The 21,938-nt window shown below is 63.2% G+C and overlaps 2 protein-coding genes across 4 annotated transcripts in view; one reads left to right on the top strand and one right to left on the bottom strand.

Annotated features, from left to right (window-relative positions):
* PTP4A3 (protein tyrosine phosphatase 4A3) overlaps positions 1–5,257 on the top strand; it is a 34,216-nt gene extending 28,959 nt beyond the window's left edge. For all 3 annotated transcript variants that reach the window (XM_070043973.1, XM_060287135.2, XM_030875940.2), the window contains exons 3-6: positions 1,128–1,220; positions 2,436–2,566; positions 3,188–3,262; positions 4,991–5,257. In XM_070043973.1, coding sequence (XP_069900074.1) covers positions 1,128–1,220; positions 2,436–2,566; positions 3,188–3,262; positions 4,991–5,108 — 417 coding nt within the window. In that variant the 3' untranslated portion in view covers positions 5,109–5,257. The remainder of the gene's footprint in view (positions 1–1,127; positions 1,221–2,435; positions 2,567–3,187; positions 3,263–4,990) is intronic.
* A 2,939-nt stretch (positions 5,258–8,196) lies between these two features.
* Positions 8,197–21,938, bottom strand: part of LOC115863414 (maestro heat-like repeat family member 5) — a 39,449-nt gene continuing 25,707 nt past the window's right edge. Inside the window, 12 exon segments of the mRNA XM_060287077.1 lie at positions 8,197–8,253; positions 8,255–8,280; positions 8,525–8,599; positions 8,807–8,909; positions 9,038–9,142; positions 9,707–9,862; positions 10,405–10,542; positions 10,544–10,582; positions 14,170–14,219; positions 14,222–14,309; positions 14,976–15,096; positions 15,566–15,703. Of these exon segments, the coding sequence (XP_060143060.1) occupies positions 8,197–8,253; positions 8,255–8,280; positions 8,525–8,599; positions 8,807–8,909; positions 9,038–9,142; positions 9,707–9,862; positions 10,405–10,542; positions 10,544–10,582; positions 14,170–14,219; positions 14,222–14,309; positions 14,976–15,096; positions 15,566–15,703 (1,096 nt within the window).

The raw sequence follows: 21,938 nt of genomic DNA on the forward strand, positions 1-21,938 counted from the left end.
GCAGTGGGCACCCTGCCACTGGGGGACCTGGACCCTGGATGTTGAGGTGGGACCCTGTAGGGGAGGGCTGCCCCCCGTATAGCCTGTGATTAGGGTCAGGGCTGGGTGTGACCAGGATTAGGGCTCAGTGTGTGTTGGAGGGTCAGGACTCAGTGTGGGAGCAGGGTCAGAGCTCAGTCTGTCACTAGAGGCAGGGCTCAGTGTGTGACCGGGGTCAGCGCTCAGTCTGTGATGAGGGTCAGGGCCCAGCCCTGGGCTGGGTGGAAGCACCCTCGGCTGCAGGCACAGAGGGATCTGAGGTACCCCTTTGGCCTCAGAGCCCTGCACCACCGCCCCCTGCTCCCCGCATTCTCAGAATAGCTCTGTGCTGTCCTCACTGGGTCCAGTGTCCCCGTCGCATGATGAGCAAGGTCCAGCAGCTGGTTCCTCACTGCTCCTAAAATAGCTGCTGGGAGCAGGTCGGGGTGGGTGCAGCCCCGGCACGTGGACCCCGTGGAGTGGAGCCCTCCGCCCCAGCGTATAAATATCCCTACGCCTGGCTGTGACCTTCTCCCTGGCAGCCCGGGGCTTTCCCGCTGGTGTGCAGGGCCTGGCTCCCTCCTGGCTGCCATCTGGGCAGGCGCCTGCCCTCCCCGCCCCGAGGCCTGCCCCGCCGAGACTCTGAAAGCCCCGGTTCGGGGTCTGGCTGTGCCCCTTGACTGGACTTGTCCCTGCAACCCTGGCTGGGAGGGCTGCCCAGCGCAGGCACCGTGCAGGGGCTCATGTGTGGGCTGGTGGTGTCCTGTCCCTGCCTGGGGACCCAGGATCTTTGCCTGGAAATTGCTGATGTGATCTGGGGCCCTGAGCACCCGAGAGGAGGGAGGTAGTGCTAGGAAGCTGGCTCCTGGCTGGGTAGCCACGATGGCAAGGAGGGTCGGTGGGGACACCCTCCCTGCTGCTGGGTGGGCCCAGGGACAGTTGCCCCAGGAGCATCAGGAAAGACTGTCCCACCCTCGGCAAGTCACTGAGCCTGAAAGTCAGTGAGCCACTGGTGATTCACGCTGGGTGTCACCTTTCTGCCCAGTCAGGGGGTCCCCAGCCCTGAGCCCCGCAGTCCCGGCTCAGCCCTGCCTTCCTTCCCCTGCCAGGACCTGAAGAAGTACGGGGCCACCACCGTGGTGCGTGTGTGCGAAGTGACCTACGACAAGGCCCCGCTGGAGAAGGACGGCATCACCGTCGTGGTGAGGCTGCCGCGCGGGGCGGGGCTGCAGGGGGCTGGGGCGCCGCACCAGGAAGCAGGCACGCGTGGCCTCTCCGCGTGCACCCTGCTGCGCCCCCCTCGCCGTGTTCGTGCCCGGGCCTCACCTCTAAGGGTCTGGGCTGCCTCAGGGGCGCACCTCTGTCTCCCTGCCTGGCGTTCGGGGCCCTGTCGCCAGGCAGTGGGTGCCTCCGGGAGGGTGGGCTGGGGGCACCTGGCGGGCCCCTGGGGAGGCTCTACCGAGGCGGTGGGGAGGGACCCTGGGGGCTGTTTCCTTGGTCCCCGGTGCTGGGGACCTGCGTCTAGGCGGCAGGCCCTGTGGGATGGGCCACGGGTTTCCCGGTGCCTCGACCAGAGCCCTGGGGCCAGCCCTCTGGGGAGGACGCCGAGCCAGGCGACCGTGGTGAGAGTGGTGGCAGGGTCGGAGCCTCAGGGTCCGACGGGCCTGCCTGAGTCCCGCCTCTGCCCCTTCCCCGCTGAGTGACCCCAGTTTCCTCACCTGTAGAGCGTGGGTGCTTGAAAGGCACCAGGTGAACGTGGTAAAGCGACCCGTGGCACAGGGAGCCCGCAGCCTTTCACACCCCTCTCACTGCAGCAGGAAGGATCTGAGTTAGACTTACAGCCGCCAGGCAGACCGGTTTCCTCCAGGGGTTGCTGAATCTGGAGTCCGGCAACAGGATTAGGTGACCCGGGGCCTAGCCTTGGTGGGCACATGTGGATGCACTCAACGGCACTAAGTCTGCTCCACTGGGACTTAAGTGCTTCCATCCTCACTGGGCCCGGCCTGCTCTGTACAGCTGTGCTGGGGGCTGGGGACACAGACAGGCACATGTCACCATGTTTGTGGGCCAGACCCCTTGGGCCTCCTGACCCAGAACCTCTCAGGCTGGGTGAGGGTCAGGCTTTGACCCCAGAATCGCAGTGTGGGCTGATGGGGAGGGGGGTAGGGCTCCCGGGGCTCCTTGAAGAAAAGAGCAGGGTGTTCCGGGGAGGCTTCCTGGAGGAGAGGGCAGCTGAGGGAGCGGAGAGGATGAAGAGGAGCCTCGCAGTGGGGAGCTCCCTGGCCCTGTGCCCTGGCCCTCACCTCGTGGGCTCCCGACATCCTCTGTGCTTCCCGAGAGCCCGTGGGCAGGCCAGCCTGTGCCCCTCAGCCCACCTTCAGGTGTGGAGGGCCCTCACGGGCTGCTTCCTTCCGCAGGACTGGCCGTTTGACGACGGGGCGCCTCCGCCCGGCAGAGTGGTGGAGGACTGGCTGAGCCTGCTGAAGACCAAGTTCTGTGACGACCCTGGCAGCTGCGTGGCTGTGCACTGCGTGGCCGGCCTGGGACGGTGAGCTGGCGGGGCGGGGCAGCCGGCTTGAACCTGGGGACCCTGTGGCCTGGCTCCCTCTCGGATGTGGGTGCTGACCTCCTTTCTTGGAAGTTCCCAGACCTGGGCGGGGAGGAAGTCCTTCCCAGAGTCTGACCCTGCTCCCTCCTGCTGTGGTTGGCACTGTGCACTTGAGCAGGAAGGAGCTGCCAGCCCCGCCCCTCTCCAGGCACAAAGGCCCGGCCCCCAGCAGATAGCCTGGGTTTCACTGACGGACCCAGGCGGTGGAATCCCCGTTTGCAGAAGGACTGGCTGAGTGGGGTTGATAGCCAAGAGTCAATCTCTTATCCACAACCAGACCTAAGCCCAGCGCTTTACTCTCCCTCCTTCAACCCTCCCGCCAACATATTTACACACAAGGAGCCTGAGGCACAGAGAGGTTGCCTGGCTCACCTGAGGTCACACAGCAGGGTCGGGAGGAGCCTGTGCCCTCCACAGGGGAGGGCAGGGCACTGGGGGAGTCTGGGCAGCCCTCAGGCCCCAAAGGGGAAGGCATTGCTCTGTGTCTTCAGTAGGTGGCCTGTCAGGGGAGGGCTTGGGAGTAGAGGCTCGGATGTGATTTCGTTCTGCCGTCCGCTCTAGGGCTCCGGTCCTCGTGGCTCTGGCCCTCATCGAGAGTGGAATGAAGTACGAGGACGCCATCCAGTTCATCCGACAGTGAGTGGCCGGTGGGGGAGGGCGGTGGTGAGCGCTCAGGGGTCCGGGTTGAGGGGGCCCTTATCCTGTGCTCCCTTATCCTGCCCTTATCCTGTGCTCCCCGCCCCGCAGGGCCCAGTGCCCTGCCAGTGGGCACTCCTGACCCCTGGCCCCGGGGTGTCCTCTGAGGCATCCCCCGGTCCAGTGCAGTCTCCTTTTGTGGTACCAACATACCGCTCAGGCCGCCTGGCCCTGACTGAGGACTGGTGTCTGAGTGTGGCCTTCTCCCCTGGCTGGGAGGTATGAGTGAGGAGAGGCTCCAGTGAGGGCCTGGCTGGTCCCACCTCCGTGGCCTGCGGCTCCCTCAGCCTGGGGCGCGGGGCAGTCCAGACAGGCTGGGCTGCGCTGAGTAACGAGCAGGCCCGCGTAGGGAGTTGTGGCAAACAGCTCTTTAAGCCTCCAGCACTCCTGATGAGGGGTGTCATTCTCCTTACCTGGGAAGGACCCCCAGAAGCCATCCAGCCCAGCCCCTCTGTGAAAGGAACCTCCTGTGGCACCTGCCCACCTTCCCCAACACCCCAGGGACGACTGACGCACGGCGGTCTTTCAGAGCTGCCCTTCTGAAGCCCTGGCCCCTGGGGCCTCTGCCCCAGCTTCTCAGCCCCCATGGGGGTCTCCCCCCTCCCCCTCCTCGGGTGGGGGGCTCCTGGTGGTGGAAAAGAGCCCTGGTGGTGCAGGGTCTTGGGGTGTCAGCAGGGACAGTGGGGTGGATGGCAGAGGACCTGGGCCTGCACTGGGCCTGCCCCCGCCCCTAGCCCAGCCGCCGTGTGCGTGTGTGCGTGCATGTGTGTGTGTGAGAGACACGCACGCTCTGTGCCTGTGTGTGTTCTTGTGCTGCTCCCCCAGTGGCAGCTCCCAGGGCACAGCCACCTTTCTCCCAGAGGCAGGCTTGTTTACCAGCCAGACAGCCAGGCCTGCGTGCACCCGTGGGAGCTCAGGCCTCCTCGGGAGCCCGGCACTCCTTCACACACGCGCGCACACACAGGCACACGCTGTTTCTCTCCGTGAGCCTGTGTGCAGCTCTGCAGATCCAAGGGGCACCAGGGCGAGGGCCGGGCCTTCACCGGAGCCCTTCCTGCACCCACCTCGTTGGTGGTTCCCCAGCTTGAGGCCCGAGGCCCGTGATTGGGGGCTGGGCCCAGCCCGGTGACTCAGAGAAGCACAGGCTTCAACCTCCCCCGCTCACGTTTCCTTGGCCAGAGCAAGTCTGTGGCCACGTCTGAGGTCATGGGTGGGTGGGGACAGATGGCCTCCAGAAGCGTCCGGTGGGCAGCCCTAGGTGCCCTCACACCTGGGCACCTGAGGTCCACCTCCCCCCTCCTGTACTCCCCCCCCTCCCCGGCCAGCCGGAACGCTCAGGCTCCACCCCTGCGGCCTCTGGGGTCCCAGGGCCTGGGGGTGAGGTGGTACCCAGGTAGACACGGGACCTCGTGGGTGGGGTCAGGGAGCCAGCCTGGAGGAGGTGATAGCCAGGTGAGTCGAAGGCCCGCAGCGGTGACTGCAGGTGATGGGGGAAGGGTGATTCTGGCCGCAGGAGCAGCCTGGGGAAAGGCCTAGAGGTGGGACGGGCTCTGCTGGCTACGAGGACCCGCTCCAGCCCCCCTGGACTCTGGTGCCTTGAGGCCCTGGGGCAGGGCAGGTGGCCAAGCCCGGGTCCCGCCTGATCCCCCCCCCGTTCCGTCTGCCCAGGAAGCGGCGTGGAGCGATCAACAGCAAACAGCTCACCTACCTGGAAAAATACCGGCCCAAGCAGAGACTGCGGTTCAAGGACCCGCACGCGCACAAGACCAAGTGCTGTGTCATGTAGCTCAGGACCCTGGCGCCCTGGCCTCGGGCTCAGCGGGGCTCCGTCTCCCTCCTCTCCAGATGCCTCAGCACACCCGCCACCAACGGTCCGGCCCGCCCCACGCACCCTTTGCTGTCTCCTGTCACCGTCCCCCTGCGCCTCTGTCCACACGCGCGTGCAGGTGTGTGTGTGTGCTCGCACCACTGTCTGGTCCATCCTTCCTTTTGTCTACATGCCCGCGTCTGTCTCTTCCTCTGTGCCCCGTGTGTCTCTGTCTGCGCCCTCGGCTCCTTCTGTCCCTCTGAGGCTTAATTCCCCCTAATCTCCCCCTCACCCTGTGTCCCTGGCTCTCCTGCCAGTGCCCTGCCCCTGCCCCTGGGCGGCTCTCCTCTTTGGCCCGTTGGTTTGGGGGCTGGTGTATTTTTTACCCACTGGGCCCGGCTCCTTCTCTGCAGCCCCTCACCCTGAGGTGAGGCACCTTAAATTATTTGGTCTGGGGCAGTCAGATGTTCTGGACACTCGAAGGCAATAAAACCGGACCCTGTGGCTGTGTGTGTTTGGTGGGGGCCAGGTGGCCTCGAGTGGGCAGGCGGGGCCCCGGGAAGGCCCCTGAACAGGATGGGGCCGGCAGCCCCTCCGGCCGGCTGTGCTGGGGCGCCCCCTGGCGTCCACGCCGGGTCCTTGCGCTCCCTGGCTTAGGGGCAGGGGCCATCCCAGATAGACCAGAGCAAGGGCTGTGGCCTGAGCGGGCTCTGCCCAGTTGCCATGGTGCTGTTTCAAGGCCGGGTCACCGGCATTGCTCCTGTGCAGGACAGGGTGAGTCATTTGGTAATTCCTCAGGGCTTGTGTCCAGTGGGATGGCTGCGCTGCCCCCACCAGGTGTCCTTAGAGGCCCAGAGCAGGGAGCGGGTGATGGTGGCCGACTGGGCCTGCCGTGATAGGTCAGAGTGTGTGTGGGAGGGGCAGGGTCTGCCTGGGGGCATGGGTTGCCCTGCTCCCAGCCTCCCCATGTGCAGCTCTCAGCTCTCGCAGAGCTGGGGGCCGGCCCCTCCCTGGGTCGGGTGGGCTGCACCTTCCCCAGGTGGGAGGGTGGCCCACCCACCAGGTCACAGGCCCTGTCTCCCCGCCCCTGGTCTGCCTTGGCCGGCCTGGCGGTGAACTGTTGCTGCTGGTACGGTTAATGGGGCACCTCCCGTGAGCCTGGGTCTAGAGCCCCCCGCCCTGCTGGCCAGGACTGGGCTCCCACCACTTCAGACTTCTCCTGTCTCAGTTCCCCTGGGGGCTTGCCCGGTCACCATTGGCTCCAGGAACCTGTTGGGTCCAGGCCCACCCAGCTCTAAGCTTTTACTAAACCAGACTTCCCAGGGGGAGGGTGAACTGTGGCCGGGTGGAGGGATGTGCGGGAGGCCTGCCTGCCTACTGCCCGGAGGTGGCCAGGGGGCAAGTGCTGGGTGAAACCAGGGAAGTCCCCCCGTTTCAGGAGAGATGGCACTCCTACCCACCAGCTGGACCGAGGGGACCCTCCCCCTCAGGCCTCTTGGTCCTGAAGGAGTGCACCCCTCCCCCCCAGGCAGGGGGTTGCAGCGGAGGAGAGATGGGGGGGCACCCACGGAGGTCCGTGGACAAGATGGAGAGTCGTGAAAAGGCAAACCCACCCAGAGCTCCTCCTCAGGTGCCCTGTTCAGAGATGCACAGACGGGGAGACGGGGCTTCCAGGTGGAGAGGGGCCGCCAGCTCTACCAAGAGTTACTTCCTCCTTTCCCCAAACGCACCCAAGAACACAAGTGAATCTGGGGCGTGTCCATGAAGTTGCTGTATTTTTTCAACCCACCATCCAGGTTTTGGGGTCTCCTGGGTGCCAGCTGTGTGCAGCCCCATCCCTGCCCCGAGGGGCTCACAGTCTAAGGGGGGTGGTGAGCCGGCTAGGGGGGTGCCCGGCCTCAGGAGGGGCTGACGAGGGGCAGGGGGCCTTGTTTGGCAGGCCCTCGAGGGATGGGGCTTGTGGAGGTGTCGAGGCTGGGGATGTGGCCAAGGTGCTCCAGGTGGAAGCTCTGTCTGGGCGGAGTGGGGAGGGTCAGGAAGGGCACGGGGGGCGGTGGGGGGGGAAAGCAGGGGGCAGGCTGGGCTGGGCTGGACCTCCTGTTGGAGGGCGGCCGGCTGGGGTCCCGAGAGAGACACCCTGGGGGGAGGCCCTAGGGAGGGCTCCGGCAAGGGAGGGTCTCACAGGCAGGGAAAGGGCCCACCTGCCCATTGCACAAGTGGAAAGACCAAGACTGGGAGGGGAAGGACAGGTGGGTCTCCAGGGGCTCCCTGGGAGTCGGGGGACCCTTTCTAGACTCGGCCCTCCAAGGGGTCTTGGAGGAAGGTCTTACTACCCATTTTACAGATGGGACAGCTGAGACTCAGAGAGCTGAGACCCTCGCCTAAGGCCACACAGCTCATCCAGGATGGGCCAGGCTCACCAGGAAGGTCTGCCTCTGGGCCAGGCTGGTTCCGCTGCCAACCCCGGGTGCCAGCCCTGACTGGATTCAGGAGGCTAGAGATGGGGGTGGAGGGAGACCTTGAGTCGCAGGAGCTGAGGGAGACCAGCCACGGGGCCTCTTGCCCACCGTCAGCACCGCCCGTGACTACGGAGCTCTAAACCAGAGACAAGCTGAATGCCGTCGGAGTGCCTCGGTGAATGGCTGCACTCAGCAGTGAGCCCCGACGGCCAAGGCCGCCCTGGGAGTGCCCTCCCAGCGCCCAGGACGCTGGCAGGCCATGGCTTGGGCTCTGGCCAAGGGGAGCCCACCTGATCTCCATGAGGGGAGGGGTTGTCATTTGCAGGGCGCTGCACAGACTTCCCAGTTTGTCTCTGGGGGACACGGTCTCCCCGGCCTCACCCAGGCCTGCCAGTGTCCCCTGGGGCTTGCCTGGTTCCCCTGGGGACCCACGGAATGGTGGGCAGGCAGCGTACAGGTGTGACACATCTTTGTTGAATCTAGATCTTTCTTTCAAATGGAAAAATGTTACGCAGCCAAGCGCTGTGTGGACAGAGCAGGGCTGCCTGACACGGTGGGCCCGGGGCTGGGGGTGGGTGAGCAGGAGGGTGAGGGAGGACGGCTGGACGTCAGCGCGGTCCGGCTGCCACCTGCTGAAGGAAGGAGGACTGCCTGGTGGCAGGTTCTTGGGTCATTCTTAAGATCCTCAAAAGCTCCAGGAGAGGAGGGAGAAGTCAGAAGTGCCCCCTGCGGTCCGTCTGCCCACAGCCCCGCCCTGACAGGGCAGCGCCCTCGTTCCCACCTGGGGTGCGGGGGGCAGGTTGGCACCCAGACCCCACCTCCTGGGCCTTCCGGGCCTGGGTGCTCCCCTTCCCCACCCCCTCTCAGCCCCGCGTGTTTGGGGGTCCACCCTCCCTGTGACACGGGTGTGGGTGTGGACGGGTTGGGGCCACTTACTGCAGAACAGCAGCTTCGTGTCCATGTCCTTGACCATCTGGGACACGGCCTGGGGGTGGTGGCTGATGGTATAACCTGTGTGACAGCCAGGAGCACGCTGGCCGGTGGAAGGGGGCTCGGACCCGCTCCTGACCCTCTGAGGCCTCGCCCCTCGCCGCCTTCCCTCTTGCCAGTGGCCCTCGAGCTCCAGCTGCAGTGGTGAGGCAGGCGCCGGGCGGGCGGGTGAGCTCAGGGCGCTCAGGCGGGGCAGGCCCGGGGGTCCCCGAGCCCGGCCCCGCTCACCCACGAAGAGCGCTGCCCAGGTCTCGATGTGCCGACGGCGGCTGTGCAGGCAGCCGAGGGCCTGTGCCAAGGGGACGCTGAGCCCCTCCTGGCTGCGGCTCACCTGGGGAGCACGCCTGTCACTCGCTGGGGCCAGAGGGCTGGGCCCGCAGAGCATGGACCGGAGCCCCAGCCCCGGGGAGCCCGGCTCCTGGCCCCCCTCCCCTCCCATCCCCCGCTGCGGCCCCAAACCAGGCAGCTCCAGAGGATGTGGCTGGCACCGAGGCTCGCCCCCCAGGCCAGCATGCAGGAGAGGGTGTGCCGCAGCCGCACCGCGGTGGAAGGCGAGCTGGCCTGCTGGGGGGACCGCAGGGGAGGGCCCGGGCTGGGGTAGGGTCTGAGGAAGCCGCAGCGTGGGCGCGGCCCCTCCTGGGCTCCTTCCCGCTGCCTGTGAGGCTGCGCTCAGCCCGCCCACCTCCCTGGCCGTGGCACCAGGCCCCGCTCAGCCCCTATTGGCTTGGACACTGGCCGCTATTGTCCATCTCTCTGGCCTCGGGGAGCTCCAGGAAGGCCAAGCTGCGTCTTAGTGGCCTGGCGTGGGGCACGGGCTGGCACACAGTAGGGCTCAACCCATATCTCAGCAAGTTCAACGAACACCCTGAGCCCCGACTGCAGGCCAGGCGCTGGGGACACAGCAGTGAGCAGGACAGTGTCCTGACCACAGACGGCATGGCCACGTGTTTGCACGTGTGTGTGAGTGCACGTGTGTGCACGTGGGGAGGGGCAGGGAAACCAAGGAGGGGGCCAAACCTGCTGCCCCAGGGAGCACCCCCTGCCATCTACAGACCCCCAGCCCCCTGCCCCCTGCCACCCGTGGGTCCCCAGCCCCGCCAAGGCGAAGGCCCATTGGGAGGCACTGACCGTGACGACGGCCCGGCAGCTGTCCTTCAGGTGCAGGAGCAGGGCCACCATGCTCTGGTGCACCTGGGTTCTCAGGCCACTTAGCTTTCTGCCTGTCATTGATGCCACCAGCTCCCCGAACAGTGCCATGGCCGCTGCCTGGACTCCATCCTGCTCCTGCAAGGCAGAGGCTCAGGGCCAGAGCCAGACCTGCCTGGGGCTCCTGACCCTCCGCTCCGTGGTGGGGACGGGGCTCAGTCCCCTCAGCGGGACCCTTTCACCTGGGCTCAGGGCTCTCAGGGACAGGGCTCCTGGGGAGGGTCACAGGCCATCCTCAGGGACCTGAAATCGTTTCTCTCTCATGCTCACAATCACATCCTGACAACCCGAGTGTCATGAATGCAGCTGGGGGGGGCGGGGCTTATCCCTCTAATTTCCCAGTGAAGGAAAATCTGCCGTTGCAAACGTGCTGACAGGTGGGGTTGGAGAGACTGGATGTCGGCACTAGTTCAGCCCCATGGAGAGGGGCGAGCGCCACCTGGTGGCCTCCTGGCTGGTCCACCTGCGCCGGTGCACACCCAGGGAGCTGCCCTGGACCTCCACCTCCCTGCCCCAGCTGGACCGTGGCCTGGGGTCCTCCCCGCCTTCGAGGAAGGGAGCGGGGGAGGCACAGGAAGGGCATGAGATGGGGGCACTCGCCCCTCCCTGGGCGCACTCACGTCGTCGGAGAAGGAGTGGGCGTTGATGTCGATGCCAAGGCTCTGGGCCTTTGTGCTGTGTGCGCCCAGGCGGTGCAGCACGTCCGTCACGGTGCCCATGACGCGCACCACCACCGACTCGCTGCTGTGGAAGAAGCCCGTCGAGGAAGGGCGGCAGCAGTCCACGGAGCAGGCGTCCCTCGGGGAAGTGGGGCCGGTGGGCAGTGGGACCCCTGCCTCTGCACACACCCCGCACCCCAGCCCTGCCGGGTAGACCCAGAGCCAACACAGACTCTGCCCTTCCCAGACCCCCATCCAGGCCTGGGCACCTGCACTGTTCCCTGCACCCTGCTGGATCCCGCCCTGGCTCTGCCCATGAGGGAAATGAGCTCCGAGCCCTGGTCTGTCCTCTGGGAACTGTGGATAGCCTGCGGACAGGCTTCTCGTCCCTGAGCCACTGGGGGTCCTCCTAGGGTTAGGGGAGCATTAGCCTCGGGCTAGTTGGCTCCCAGGTCCTTCCTGTCCGGCCCCGTGCTGGCCAGAGGGCCCCCACCAAGTCCTGGAGACCACCCTTCCCTTCCTCCGCCCCACCCTGCCTTTACCCCCGTTCCTGGCCTCCCCATGGGTCAGAGAGGGCCTGGGGGGCTGGAGGAGACAAATTTGGTCAGGTGGGCACACACTGAGGTCGCTGGCGACTCACATCCTGGGGAGCTGGGTGTACCAGTGGTGCCTTCTGTGTTGCAATGACCATTTCCCATGTTTACATTACTTTAAAAGAAAAAGCTAAGTTCATTTTCAGCCAATTCTTTCTGCTCCTCTTGTGTGCAGGGTGCTCATGAATTGTCTGGATGGACATGTCAGAAAGGGACATGTCAGCAAATGGATGTTTCCCGCCATCAAGCCCCTTATCAATGACTTGTGCAAACTAGGCTGATTTTACAACTTTTAAGCAAGTTTTAGGCAACTTCGTTGGCTTCCTAAGCTGTGTTTAGTTTTACAGTATTAAATTCATTTCAGTGACAAACACTTTCTGAGCACCAACTGGGTGCAGCCAGGGTGCTGGGACCCAGGTCTGGCAGTGGACTGGACGGCCAGAATGGATTCTAATGGGAAGGACTCAAAGTTAAACACACAACATGGCGTGTGTCAGTCAGTGACGAGTGGTATGATACAGCAGGGCAGGGGTGGGACTGACTGGGGTGGAGGTACCAGCAGAGGTGGTGGTTATGAAGGTTTTAAAAAAATTATTTAATTAATTATGTATTTGTTTGTTTGTTTATTTATTTTTTGGCTGTGCTGCACAGCATGTGGGATCTTAGATCCCCGACCGGAGATCGTATTGAAAAGCGGATTCTTAACCCATGGACCACCAGGGAAGTCCCTAAAGTTTTAATTTTAAGTAGGATCAGAGCATTTGTTACTGAGAAGGTGACAGCTGAGCAAATTCTTACAAAGCGGTGCTGGAAGAGCTTTCCAGCAGAAGGAGCGGCAAGTGCAAAGGCCCTGAGGCAGGAGCACGCCTGGGTGTTTGTGGGGTTTGTTGATTGGCTGAACGACCTTACTGTTTGGGGCTGGAGCAACTGGACGGGTGGAGCCCCCATCACCTGAGATGGGGGCTGCAGGAGGAGCCTGTTTGGGGTGAGGGGTCCGTTGTGCACAGGTTGAGTTTGAGATGCTGCTAGAATCCAAGCAGTTTGAGGGTCGAGGCTGGAGTTCAGGTCCGCGTTTGGGATACAGGTTTGGGAGCAATTGGCCTATAGGCGGTACATAAAGATTGGAGGATACCACCAAGGGAGCAAGTGTAGACCAAGGAGAACGGCGGGAAGGGGTCCAAGAACAGGAGGAAGAACCGGTGAAGATGACAAGGCACCACCTTCGACGTGGGAGGAAAACCAAGTGAGGGAGGGGTCCTGGGGCCAAGCGGACGGAAAGGTCACCCAGTCACGTGTGCTGACGGGTCCACTGTGGGGAGGTCACAGGTGACCTGAACGGGAATGGTTTCAGGTCAGCTGTGGGTGGGAGGCATGCTAACTGGAGCGTGTCTGCCTTCCTTCGATGGCTACATTTGCAGCGTTTTCAGTTGAATTATTTCATTAATATGTAGGCATGACATTGGTAGCATCTTCTAAAAGCAAAATAGAATTTCTAACAAGGACGAACATGGCTGGGTGCCGGTCCTGAAAGCAGCATGCAGATTTTCCATGTGATTGTCCCGTGACTGTAGAGTAGCTTTTAGCCTAGTTGTCTGGATTCCCTCCCCCGAGGTGAGCAGTGGGATTGGTGGAGGGGGCCCTCCTTCCGCCTGCCGAGCTGGCCCCTTGTTCCCTGGTAAGAGGACCCCTTTGTGGCAGGGGTGGACTTCCCTGGCCTCCTCGCGTGACCACTGGAGCAGGAGTGAGTGATCAACTTGCAGGTCGTGCCTCAAGGGGCAGGGTGTGCCTGCTGGCTGGAGTGGGCATGGTGGTGGCCGCCCAGGCCCTGCAGAGGAGGGCAGCACCCAGAATGGAGCACAGCAAACGAGGAGCCTGCTCCCCTGGAGAGTGCAGAGCAGGACAGCCACAGCGGCGGGAGAGAAATGCACTTCTACCGTGTGTAAGCGGTCGGTTTGGGTCTTCTGCGTGTAGCTACCCTCCGGTCCCCCAGTGCACACACCGGCACCCAGTTAGTGCGATTTGTGTTTGACGGTAGACAGAAGTGGACAGTCCTGCGGTGCCATTTGTTCTCATGGGCCCCAGCGGAGGGGGCCTCTCTGGCATCTAGGGCAGCGACCGCGGCCCCTCCCTCAGCCCTGGGGCCCGCTCCATCCCTGCCCCGTTCAACGTGTCCCCACAGAAGCAGGTCTCCTTGGCCGAGGGGCTCAGGGTGTGTTGTCTCCCCCAGCCCTGCTGTGGCTGCACGCCCCCTCTGGAACCATCCGCCCTCCCTAGCCCTGGCCGTCCTTGTCTGGTAGCCCCCTCTGCTCTGTCTTCTCTGTTCCTGCAGGTCCACACTCAGTGCGGGGTAGAGAGGAAGCACATGGACACTTCCTACTGATTGCCTGTCTGGGAGAACACCTGGGGACAGGTGTCTGGATGGCTGACCACTGACAGAATGAATGAATGAGTGACAAAGCAAATGTGAATAACTGATTGAGTGAAGTGAATGAATGAAAGAAATAATAAAAGAATGACTCATAAACGAAGGACCCAAGGAACAAGTGGGTGGGTGGATGGATGGATGGACGGATGGATGGAGGGATGAATGGCTGACTTTATGAATGGATGAGTGGGCAGGTAGGTGGATGAGCTGGGGGGCTGTAGGTGGAACGGCCAGACCCCCTAAGGCAGCATTGCGGGCCTTCCCTTCCGCCTCTTCGGCGATGTTCCAGCTGTTCATTCATTATGGGATGTGGGTTGCACGGTGATGGGGCAATAGGGAGGGAGTGAGGCTGAGTCTGCAATGACCGGGGGTACCCGCCCATACGATTCTCAGGGGAGGCTCCTGTCTGCGGGCCAGCCTTGGGGTGCCACCTGGGGGGCTCCTCTCAGGTGCTTGGAGGTCTGCAGGAGCGTCCGCCTATTGCCGGGTGTGGTGGGGACAGCGTCCTTCGGGAGTAGACGCTGCACCCCTCCCGCGGCCCTGCCAAGAGGCCGTCACCAGCGCCATTCTGCAGGTGAGGAAACCGAGCCCCAGAAAGGTGATTTTGTGTCCCTAGAGCCGGGATTCCAACCCAGGGGGCCTTGTCTGCACCCCGCACACCTGGCCGCTCTGGGGGTTGCTCCAGCCACGGCTCCCTCACCCTCTTACCTTCTCTGGGTGGAAGAGGATGTTTCCCAGGGCCTACAGGCTCAGCACACAGTAGGGCTGGGGTCCCTGAGGCTTTGGGCCAGCATGGTCAGGGCGGCCTGTTTGGGGAGCACCTCCAGCAGGGCAGGGCTGTAGAGGAACTGGGTGGCCCCCGGGGCAGGCGGGTTAGTCCTGGCATCCTCTCCTAGGGGCCTTCATCTGTGTCTGGGAGCAGGGCTGTAGGACCAGGGCCTGGCAGGCGGTTTGGAGAGGGGGGCTGACCTGCTCCCTCCGGGTATCTTGCTTAATGGGTATTTGAAACCCACCTCCAAGCTGGTTCGATCCTTCAATGTATAGCTGGGGAGACTGAGGCCCAGAGGGGGAAAGGTCCTTGTCTGAGGTCACACAGTGAGGCTGGGAGCAGCGTACATCAGCAGCCTGGCTCGTGGGGCCCTTGGGGACAAAGCCCCGTGGAGGGAGGCCTGGACGTTCCTCGCGCGGGGTGGGGTGGGAGAAGCACAGGCTTTGACTGGGGTCTCCTTCTACTCTTTCACTGCCCTTTTGGCTTCACGGTCCCAGGGGTGGGACCTCGAGTCATCAGGGAGCAGGGTGCGTGGAAAGACAGTCCCCCCAGGCTGCAGGCTGAGGGGGCGCTGGGAGGTGCGGACCCAGCCGGAAGCCCCCGACCGCGGGCGCCAAGGAGCTGGAAGCGGGAAGGAGGGGTGAGGAGTTTGTCGGGCAGGTGAGGTCCTGGTGTGGTTCTGGCGGCGGCTGAGGCAGCTGGACGAGGGGCTCAGGCTGTCTCTGAGGGGCTCCCCTAGCCGCACGCAGGTCCCCGTGAGGATGATGATGGCTGCCTTCCTCCCCCGCTGCTCCCGGCTCTGCAGCCTGGGTAGCAGCTGGGTGATCAGCGCTGCGACTTGCTTGCAGCGGCTCTGCACCATGGCCCTGGGCACAGGCGAAGGGCAGGGGCAGGGCTTGGGCTTGCGGACACAGCCCCGTGTCCCCCTCCCCACACACCCCAACCCAGGGACCAGGCGGCCAGAGGTGTTGCTGAGCGTGGGTGGGCACATCTCTCTTCGACCGTTTCCTGCTCCCTTTGCACCCACTGGCCGCCCACTGGCTGCCAGGCCCGGGCTGAGCATGGGATGGACGGGGGAGCAGATTTGGCCCTTGTCCCCTAGGAGGCCTCAGGCCGCGGAAGGGGCCGGGGGAAGACGCCTGCATCCTAGGCTTCCAGCGTGTGCGCGTGAGACGGGGGCGGGGCGCCCGTGCTTTCCGTGCCCTGCGTGCACACGCGTGAGTCCGTGGGGCTGTGCTCGCAGGCAGGCCCTGGAGGTACGGAAGTCCACAGCCTAGCCTTCTGGGCAGGGGTGACCCGGGCACTCCCCTTCCCCTGGCCCCACCCCGCCCCTACCTGGCGAGGAGACCCATGCCCTGCGGGTCGGTGTGAGTGGTGGCGAAGAGGTCCCAGGCTCCCTGCAGCTCCAGGTGGGCGAAGTCCTGCCAGTGCCTGGTGGCGGGCAGCAGGCTCTTCAGCGCCTCCAGCGATGTGCTGCGGCAGCGCAGAGGGGTCCCCAGCCAGCCTCGCCCTTGGGGAGGGTGCCCAGCCGTCGCAGGTGGAAAGGTGCCTTGTGGTTCCCGTCTGCACTCAGGGCCCGGCAGCACTGGGGCCTCCCGGGGGCAGCTCGTTCCCGGCCTCCTTCAACAGAGATGTCGTGGCGTGGGATGGGTGTGCTCCTGGTGGCGGAGCAGGAGACTGGAGGGGGCCTCCTGGGAGGGGCGGGTCCAGGGGGAAGCTCGAGACAGGTTTGGCACATGGTCAGTGTGAGGTGCCCACAGCTGGCTTTCCAGGGCTGGGGCTGAGGGGACAGGGCTGGAGAGAGAGAGCTAGGGGACACCGGGGACAGGGGGTTTCCCCAGTTGCAGGGTGGAGGGGGCCCCAGCAGAGCCCTGATGGACACTGCCGTTTAAAAGTGGAGCTGAGAATGCAGAGGGGTCCCGGCAGGGGAGGAGGACCGTGGGGGTGTGTTTCACGGGGGCCTGGAGGAGGGTCCACCTGCAGCTCCTGAGGATGCGGGGAAACCAGGTCCACCGGCCGCATGCTTGCGTGGACTCAAGAAAGAGCTGGACCCGGAGCACGGCGGGACGGGGTGCGGGTCAGGGACCGTGCTGCCCGTGCCCCGTCCGGGTCGCACAGCCTGGCCAGGGGCCGCGGGCTCCAGACCCGCACAGTGGTGTCGAGCCACGGGCTCTGGGCTGCCCCAGGCCCTGCAGGCTGTGCACGGGCGGAGGGCCTGGGAATAGCTTGGTGGCCCGTCTCCCTGCCTAGCCACCCCGCGCCTGGTGGTGTCACCTGGACGTGTAAGCGCCCCCAGAGTGAGGCTGTCAGCTTGGACCAGGCACAGCTCTGATCAGATTTGCAAATCCAGATGTGAAGGGATGAAATGCCCTCCGTGAAAGTCCCCAGTGGGGCCGACTCAAATGTCAGCTGGTCTGTCATCTTGCCCCCAAGCAGTGCCGCTAAAAAGAGGCTGCGTTTTCCGGGTCACTGGCCTCATCCAGAGTGATGCCGGTTGCAGGAGAAGGCGACTCCGGGCACACTGGCATTTCGTCTGCTCTGTGATGACTCTCGGAAGCTTCTGGTCCTGGGGCACGTTGGGCATCTCCTCTCACGGTCACTGTGTCCCTGCACCACAGCAGGGCTTCTGGAAAGATGGCGTTTGGCTGATTTGGGCATTCTTGGGACTCCCTTGCTGACTCTCGGGGTGAACAGCATCACTTGTGGGGCCCTAAAGCCTAAGACCATCCCCAGCCCAGGACCCCGGGCAATGCACAGGGACTCTTGTTGCCTGAAATCCATGCAGCTCCTTGACCGACAGAAGACGGAGGCGCTCGGGTCCGAGCCCGGCCATGCAGGACGCCCCTCCCTTCCTCCTGGGGTGAAGTCGTGCTCTCTCTCCTTCAGCCTCGCCCCAGGGATGCCTGGCGCAGAGCGACTCTGAAGGTGAGGGCGGGCGGGAGGGCGGGCTGCAGGGGTGCAGGGAGCCTGCGGGGTTCACACAGGGCTAGGGCTTCCTGTGCACCAGTGCCACGGGACGCGGACCGCTGTTGTCCCGGGGGGATGAGGAGATGGAGCGTGGCCCTTTCCTTCCCTCCTGGTGTCCCCCCATCTGACGTGAGCTGCAGGAGGCGGCTCTGTCTTCTCATCTTTGTATGTCGCCCCAGTGCCGACCGGATACTGTCATTTCCGCCGCACGGAGCCCCCTGTGGCTCCCCACTGCTCTGGGGCTGAGCCGTGGGATCACCTCCTTCCTGGCCCTTCCTCTTTGGGGTACCCCTGCCTGGAAGGCTCTCTGCCCTCCTTTCCGCACCCAGTGAGCTCCAACCATCATTCAGGTCTGTCCTCAGAGGCCGGGTCCTCAGGGAACCACATGCAGGGGGCGCCCCCCAAGGTCATCCTTTGCAGAGGCTGTGCCTCTCCTTCAGGGCACTCTCCAGGGTGTGTCATGCATCACGGGGCTGTCACTTGACCCCACCTGCATTTCCATGGGGCTGAGCTCCTGAGTGCAGGCATGGCTCTCTGGTGACTGAGCACGGTCTGTGACATGGCAAACGCCATCCGTATTCATTAAATAACGAGAGCAGGACACACAGGACGCTTAGCAAGTGTGGGCCAAATAATACATAAGCCGTTAGTCCTTTCTCTCCTCTTTTCGACCAAGAGCTGTGGGGAGCACAGAGTGGGAGGGGGACCGAGGCTGAGGCCAGGGGCCAGGGAAGGAGGCAGGTCCGAGCAGGGCCGTGGGGACTCCAGACCGGGGCAGAGCACCAACCTTCCCGTCTGTCCCTTCCTGCTCAGGAATCCCTGCTCAACCCCTGGGAAGTCACAACCCCCATGGGTCCGAGGAATCAGGAGGTCCTTGGGCCTGAGACCACGGCACCCCAACTGGGCAAATCGAACAGAAGACGTTTGGGCTGGGGTCATGATCTAACCCTTAACTGAGGCCCCAAGTGTTGGTCACTTGCATAGGGTCACCCTAGCATAGAGGCTACCCAGTCCTCTGCGGCGCCTGCCCCGCACAACACCTGGGGAGGGACCAACCCCATCGCACAGAAGAAGAAACCAAGACCATGAGATGGAGAGACCAACTCAGAGTGCTCACAGTGGGGTTAGGAGGAGATCTTAGATCTCAGATCCAGGCCCCAAACAGCATATCATTATTAACTGCTTATTTGTTCCTTGTCGACTGCCAAAACCCAGGACTACGAACAGTGTTTTAAATAAAAGAGCTTTAAATTAAACTTAAAGCTTTAAGTCGAAAAGAGGACTAATCAGGAAGTGAGAAACAAAAGGAAGTACCCCCGTGCCACAGCGAGAGATGACTGAACATTAATTTTATGTGAGCTTCCTGGCAGCCAGGGCAAGAAGGAAAATATGTTGGATTATACTTATAAGTGGATGAAGGGAGTGTCTTTGAAATGAAGAGAAATGAGATGTCCCATTAGAGTTAAAGAGATTCAGCCCATAATGGATGAAACGAGAGGAATGGGAAGTCCTTTGTGGGGCAGGGTGGACATTGCCTGGAGGAGGACCTTGCTGAGAACCAACCAAAGCAGGAAACGTCTCTAAAAGAAGGGGTTTTGTTCATCAGAGATGCAAAGGAAAGGGAGAGTCCCAAGGCAGAGCCGTCCACGCCTGCTCCTTTCCTGGCAGGAAGGCCTGCCAGACCCTCACCTGTTGCTTCCAGGGCCCGGCACAGCTCAGCAGGACGTCATGAACCTCAGAGGCCCAGGACTGATCTGACTCTGCCTTGAGACTTGCGTGGCTGCCACAGGTGTCCCGTGCCACCCTCACGCTGCCGGGGGCACCCACAAGACAGTGGGCCTCTCTGTAGTGAGTGCCCAGATCCCTCTTCGGCCCCCGTCCCCCTTGTTGGTACCACCACATCCACCTAGTGTCAGACCTGGGGCCACAGTGATGCGCCTGGGTGGTGCTGCCCTCTGAGGCCCGGGAGCGGCTGCTGACCTCGTCGCTGTCCTTGATGGCTGGCGGACATCACTGCCGATTGGCCTGCTGTGCTCTCGGGCCCCTTGGGGTGGTATCCGCATTGCCGTTGTCCTCTGGGCAAGGGGCCCAGGTCCCATCCCAGCTCCAGGGAAGGTTGGGGAGACAGACCTGGTCAGTCAGAGCCCCACATGCCCCTGGCCAAGGCAGTTGTTTCAGGGGTGGGCCTGTGAACTAAGCTGGGCCAATTAGAGCCAATAGACATGCCCAGGATGGGAGTCTGTCCTGTGGTTGCTGGGGCCTCGCCCTTCTCTTCCGGGAGGACCCGCCCAGAGAAAAGCCAGGACCTGCGAGGTGGGAGTGGGGAGGACTGAGGCTGCTGGCGCATCTTGACACAGCTGAGCCTGAGCAGAAGGCCCCCTGGTGCTCCCCGTGAGGTGACAGCCATCCTGTTCTCTGGGGGAGCCCTGTGTGAGACAGACATATGTCCCTGCTCCCCGGAGCCCCCATTATATGGGGCACAGATGACAGCTGTAGCTGGGATGGGCTGGGGGAGAACACAGCAGGGAGGGAGGAGGGCTGCTGTTTTAGAGAAGATGGTTGAGAGACCACAGGAGGTGAGGCTACTGGGGGAAGAGCACCCCAGGAAGAGGGCGCAGCAGCTGCAAAGGTCCTGAGGCAGGAGTGTGCTGGGTTTGAGAAATGGCAGGAAGATGCTGAGGCTGGAGCAGAGGGTGTGCATGGATGGTGGGGGCTTGTGGCAGGAACTGAGGTCCCGGAGGAGACAGGCACCCAGATGAGGAAGGACCAGTGGGCCACTGGAAGGGTTGGGCCCTTCTCAGAGTTAAAGGGGGAGGAAGCAGGGAGGGTTCTGAGCACAGGCGAGGTCTGACCTGACTTAGGGGTGGAGGGCAGTGGGGGGGTGGTAAGGGGGAGAAGGGGAGGCTGGACCTCATGGGGCGGGGGAGGGAAGCTGATGGACCAGGCAGTTCATCATAGCTTTCTCCTAACCCTCCTGTTTCTGGAAGGAGAACTCTTTAACAGCTTATTAGGGAAGATTCATGCATTTTGCATGGTTGATTTGAATAAAAAAGGAACTTGGTGCACATTCGAATTCAGAAGCAATATGAGAGAAGTGACAGTTTTTTTCAGTGAGTGTCTTGGGGAGAGCTGTTAAAGCTGACAGCTTGTGTGAAGCTCATCATGACACCAACAAATGAAAAGAGGTCGCCCCGCGGCCTTTAAAGGCTCGCTTAATGGATTTCTCCAGATACGCCGCAGTGCAGAGGAAGGCAAGCCCGCCGGCCCGGGCCATGACCCTCCCACAGGGGCCAGTCCACACCGGTCAGGAGGGGGGTGGGGGAGGCTGACAACGGTCCAGCGCATCAGAGCGAAAATGTGCCGGGGTCCGGCGTCCTGTGCAAGGGAACCCGGAGGGCGTCTGCCTGCGGGGCCGAGTGGTGGCTGGGCAGGCATCCCTGCCGTTCTGTGGGCTCTAGCTCAGCAACGCACAGACATTCTGTGTGGCTCAGAGGAAGCCTCCTCTCCGGCCTCTGGCCTCCTCACCTGGCCTATTCCCGCTCAGCCTTTAGGGCTCGCCCTACAGTCACTTCCTCCTGGAAGCCTGCCGTGGCTGCTTCCTCCTAAGCCTGGGTTTCCTGGGGTCCAGCTCCCCTGGCACCAACCTGGGTCAACTTAGGGGCCATCACTGGTGTGTGCAGAGCTTTTCAGTGTCCTTGTGCCCATTTTGCACGTGAGGAAACTGAGGACTGGAGACAGGATGTGCTCTGATCAGGGTCCTGCCTCGTAACGGGGAGATGGTGCAGGTCAGGCCTGCCTAGTCCCATGGCCTTTCTGCCTGGTCGAGGGGAAGCATGGCCCTGCAAGACTGGGGGAGGCAGGGGGCACCGGGGCTCTCCAGTGTCAGTGACCATGACGGCCCTCTTGTTTTCTTTGCTAGGTGTCTTTGGGCCTGAGTGCTGGGTGGAAGGGGCTGGAGGGGCAGGAGGGACCCTGGAATGATGGGGTGTGGGCGGGGAGGGCATAGTTGGGGGGTTTGATGAGCTGCAACCCCCAGCTTTCAGGGACACCCCAGGGGGGCTGCCCTTGAGCATTGGGGAGGCCACACCAGTCCCATCTGACCCTGGCTGAGTGGGCTCAGAGGACTCTGGGAGATTCCAGAGTGAGGTCACCACCCACCTAGAAGTGGCATCTTTGCAGTGAGAAGGGCCTGGACTCAAATCCCTGCTCTGCCCCGTGCTGGCTGGGTGACCTTGGCCAAGTCACTTCACCTCTCGAGGGCAAAGCTGCCTCGAGGGGCTTAGGTGAGACAGCTCCCCAGGAGCGAGGGTGCACAGAGGGCCAAGGCTTCTATTCTACTCCCTGTGGGTGTCTGTCACTCAGTTGGCACCTCTGTACTGGGCACCGTCACGGTCAGGCAACGTCCCAGGGTACTGGGCAGAGACAGAACCAGTAAGAATCCTGGGCGTGATCCCCCTAGGGTTTGACTTGGGCAGCAAACAATGGTGCGTCAGACACTACCCCACGTGCGTAAAGCAGGGCGGGAGGGGGCACGGCAGGAGGGGGAACGGCAGGAGGATGTATCTGGGTGTCCTCGACTGTAAGCAGGGCAGTCGGGAGGCCTCCGCTAAGAAGCGGGGTGCCTGCGGAGACCTGAGAGCAATGGGAGAAGCTGCAGCTCTGAGATGGTGGCCTGCGTGGTGTGTTCAGGGCCAGTGTGGGCGGCGTGGCCTGAGCAGCGGAGGGCAGGAGGACAGTGAGG

This window comes from Globicephala melas, chromosome 17 (assembly GCF_963455315.2).
Source record: "Globicephala melas chromosome 17, mGloMel1.2, whole genome shotgun sequence".
NCBI lineage: Eukaryota > Metazoa > Chordata > Mammalia > Artiodactyla > Delphinidae > Globicephala > Globicephala melas.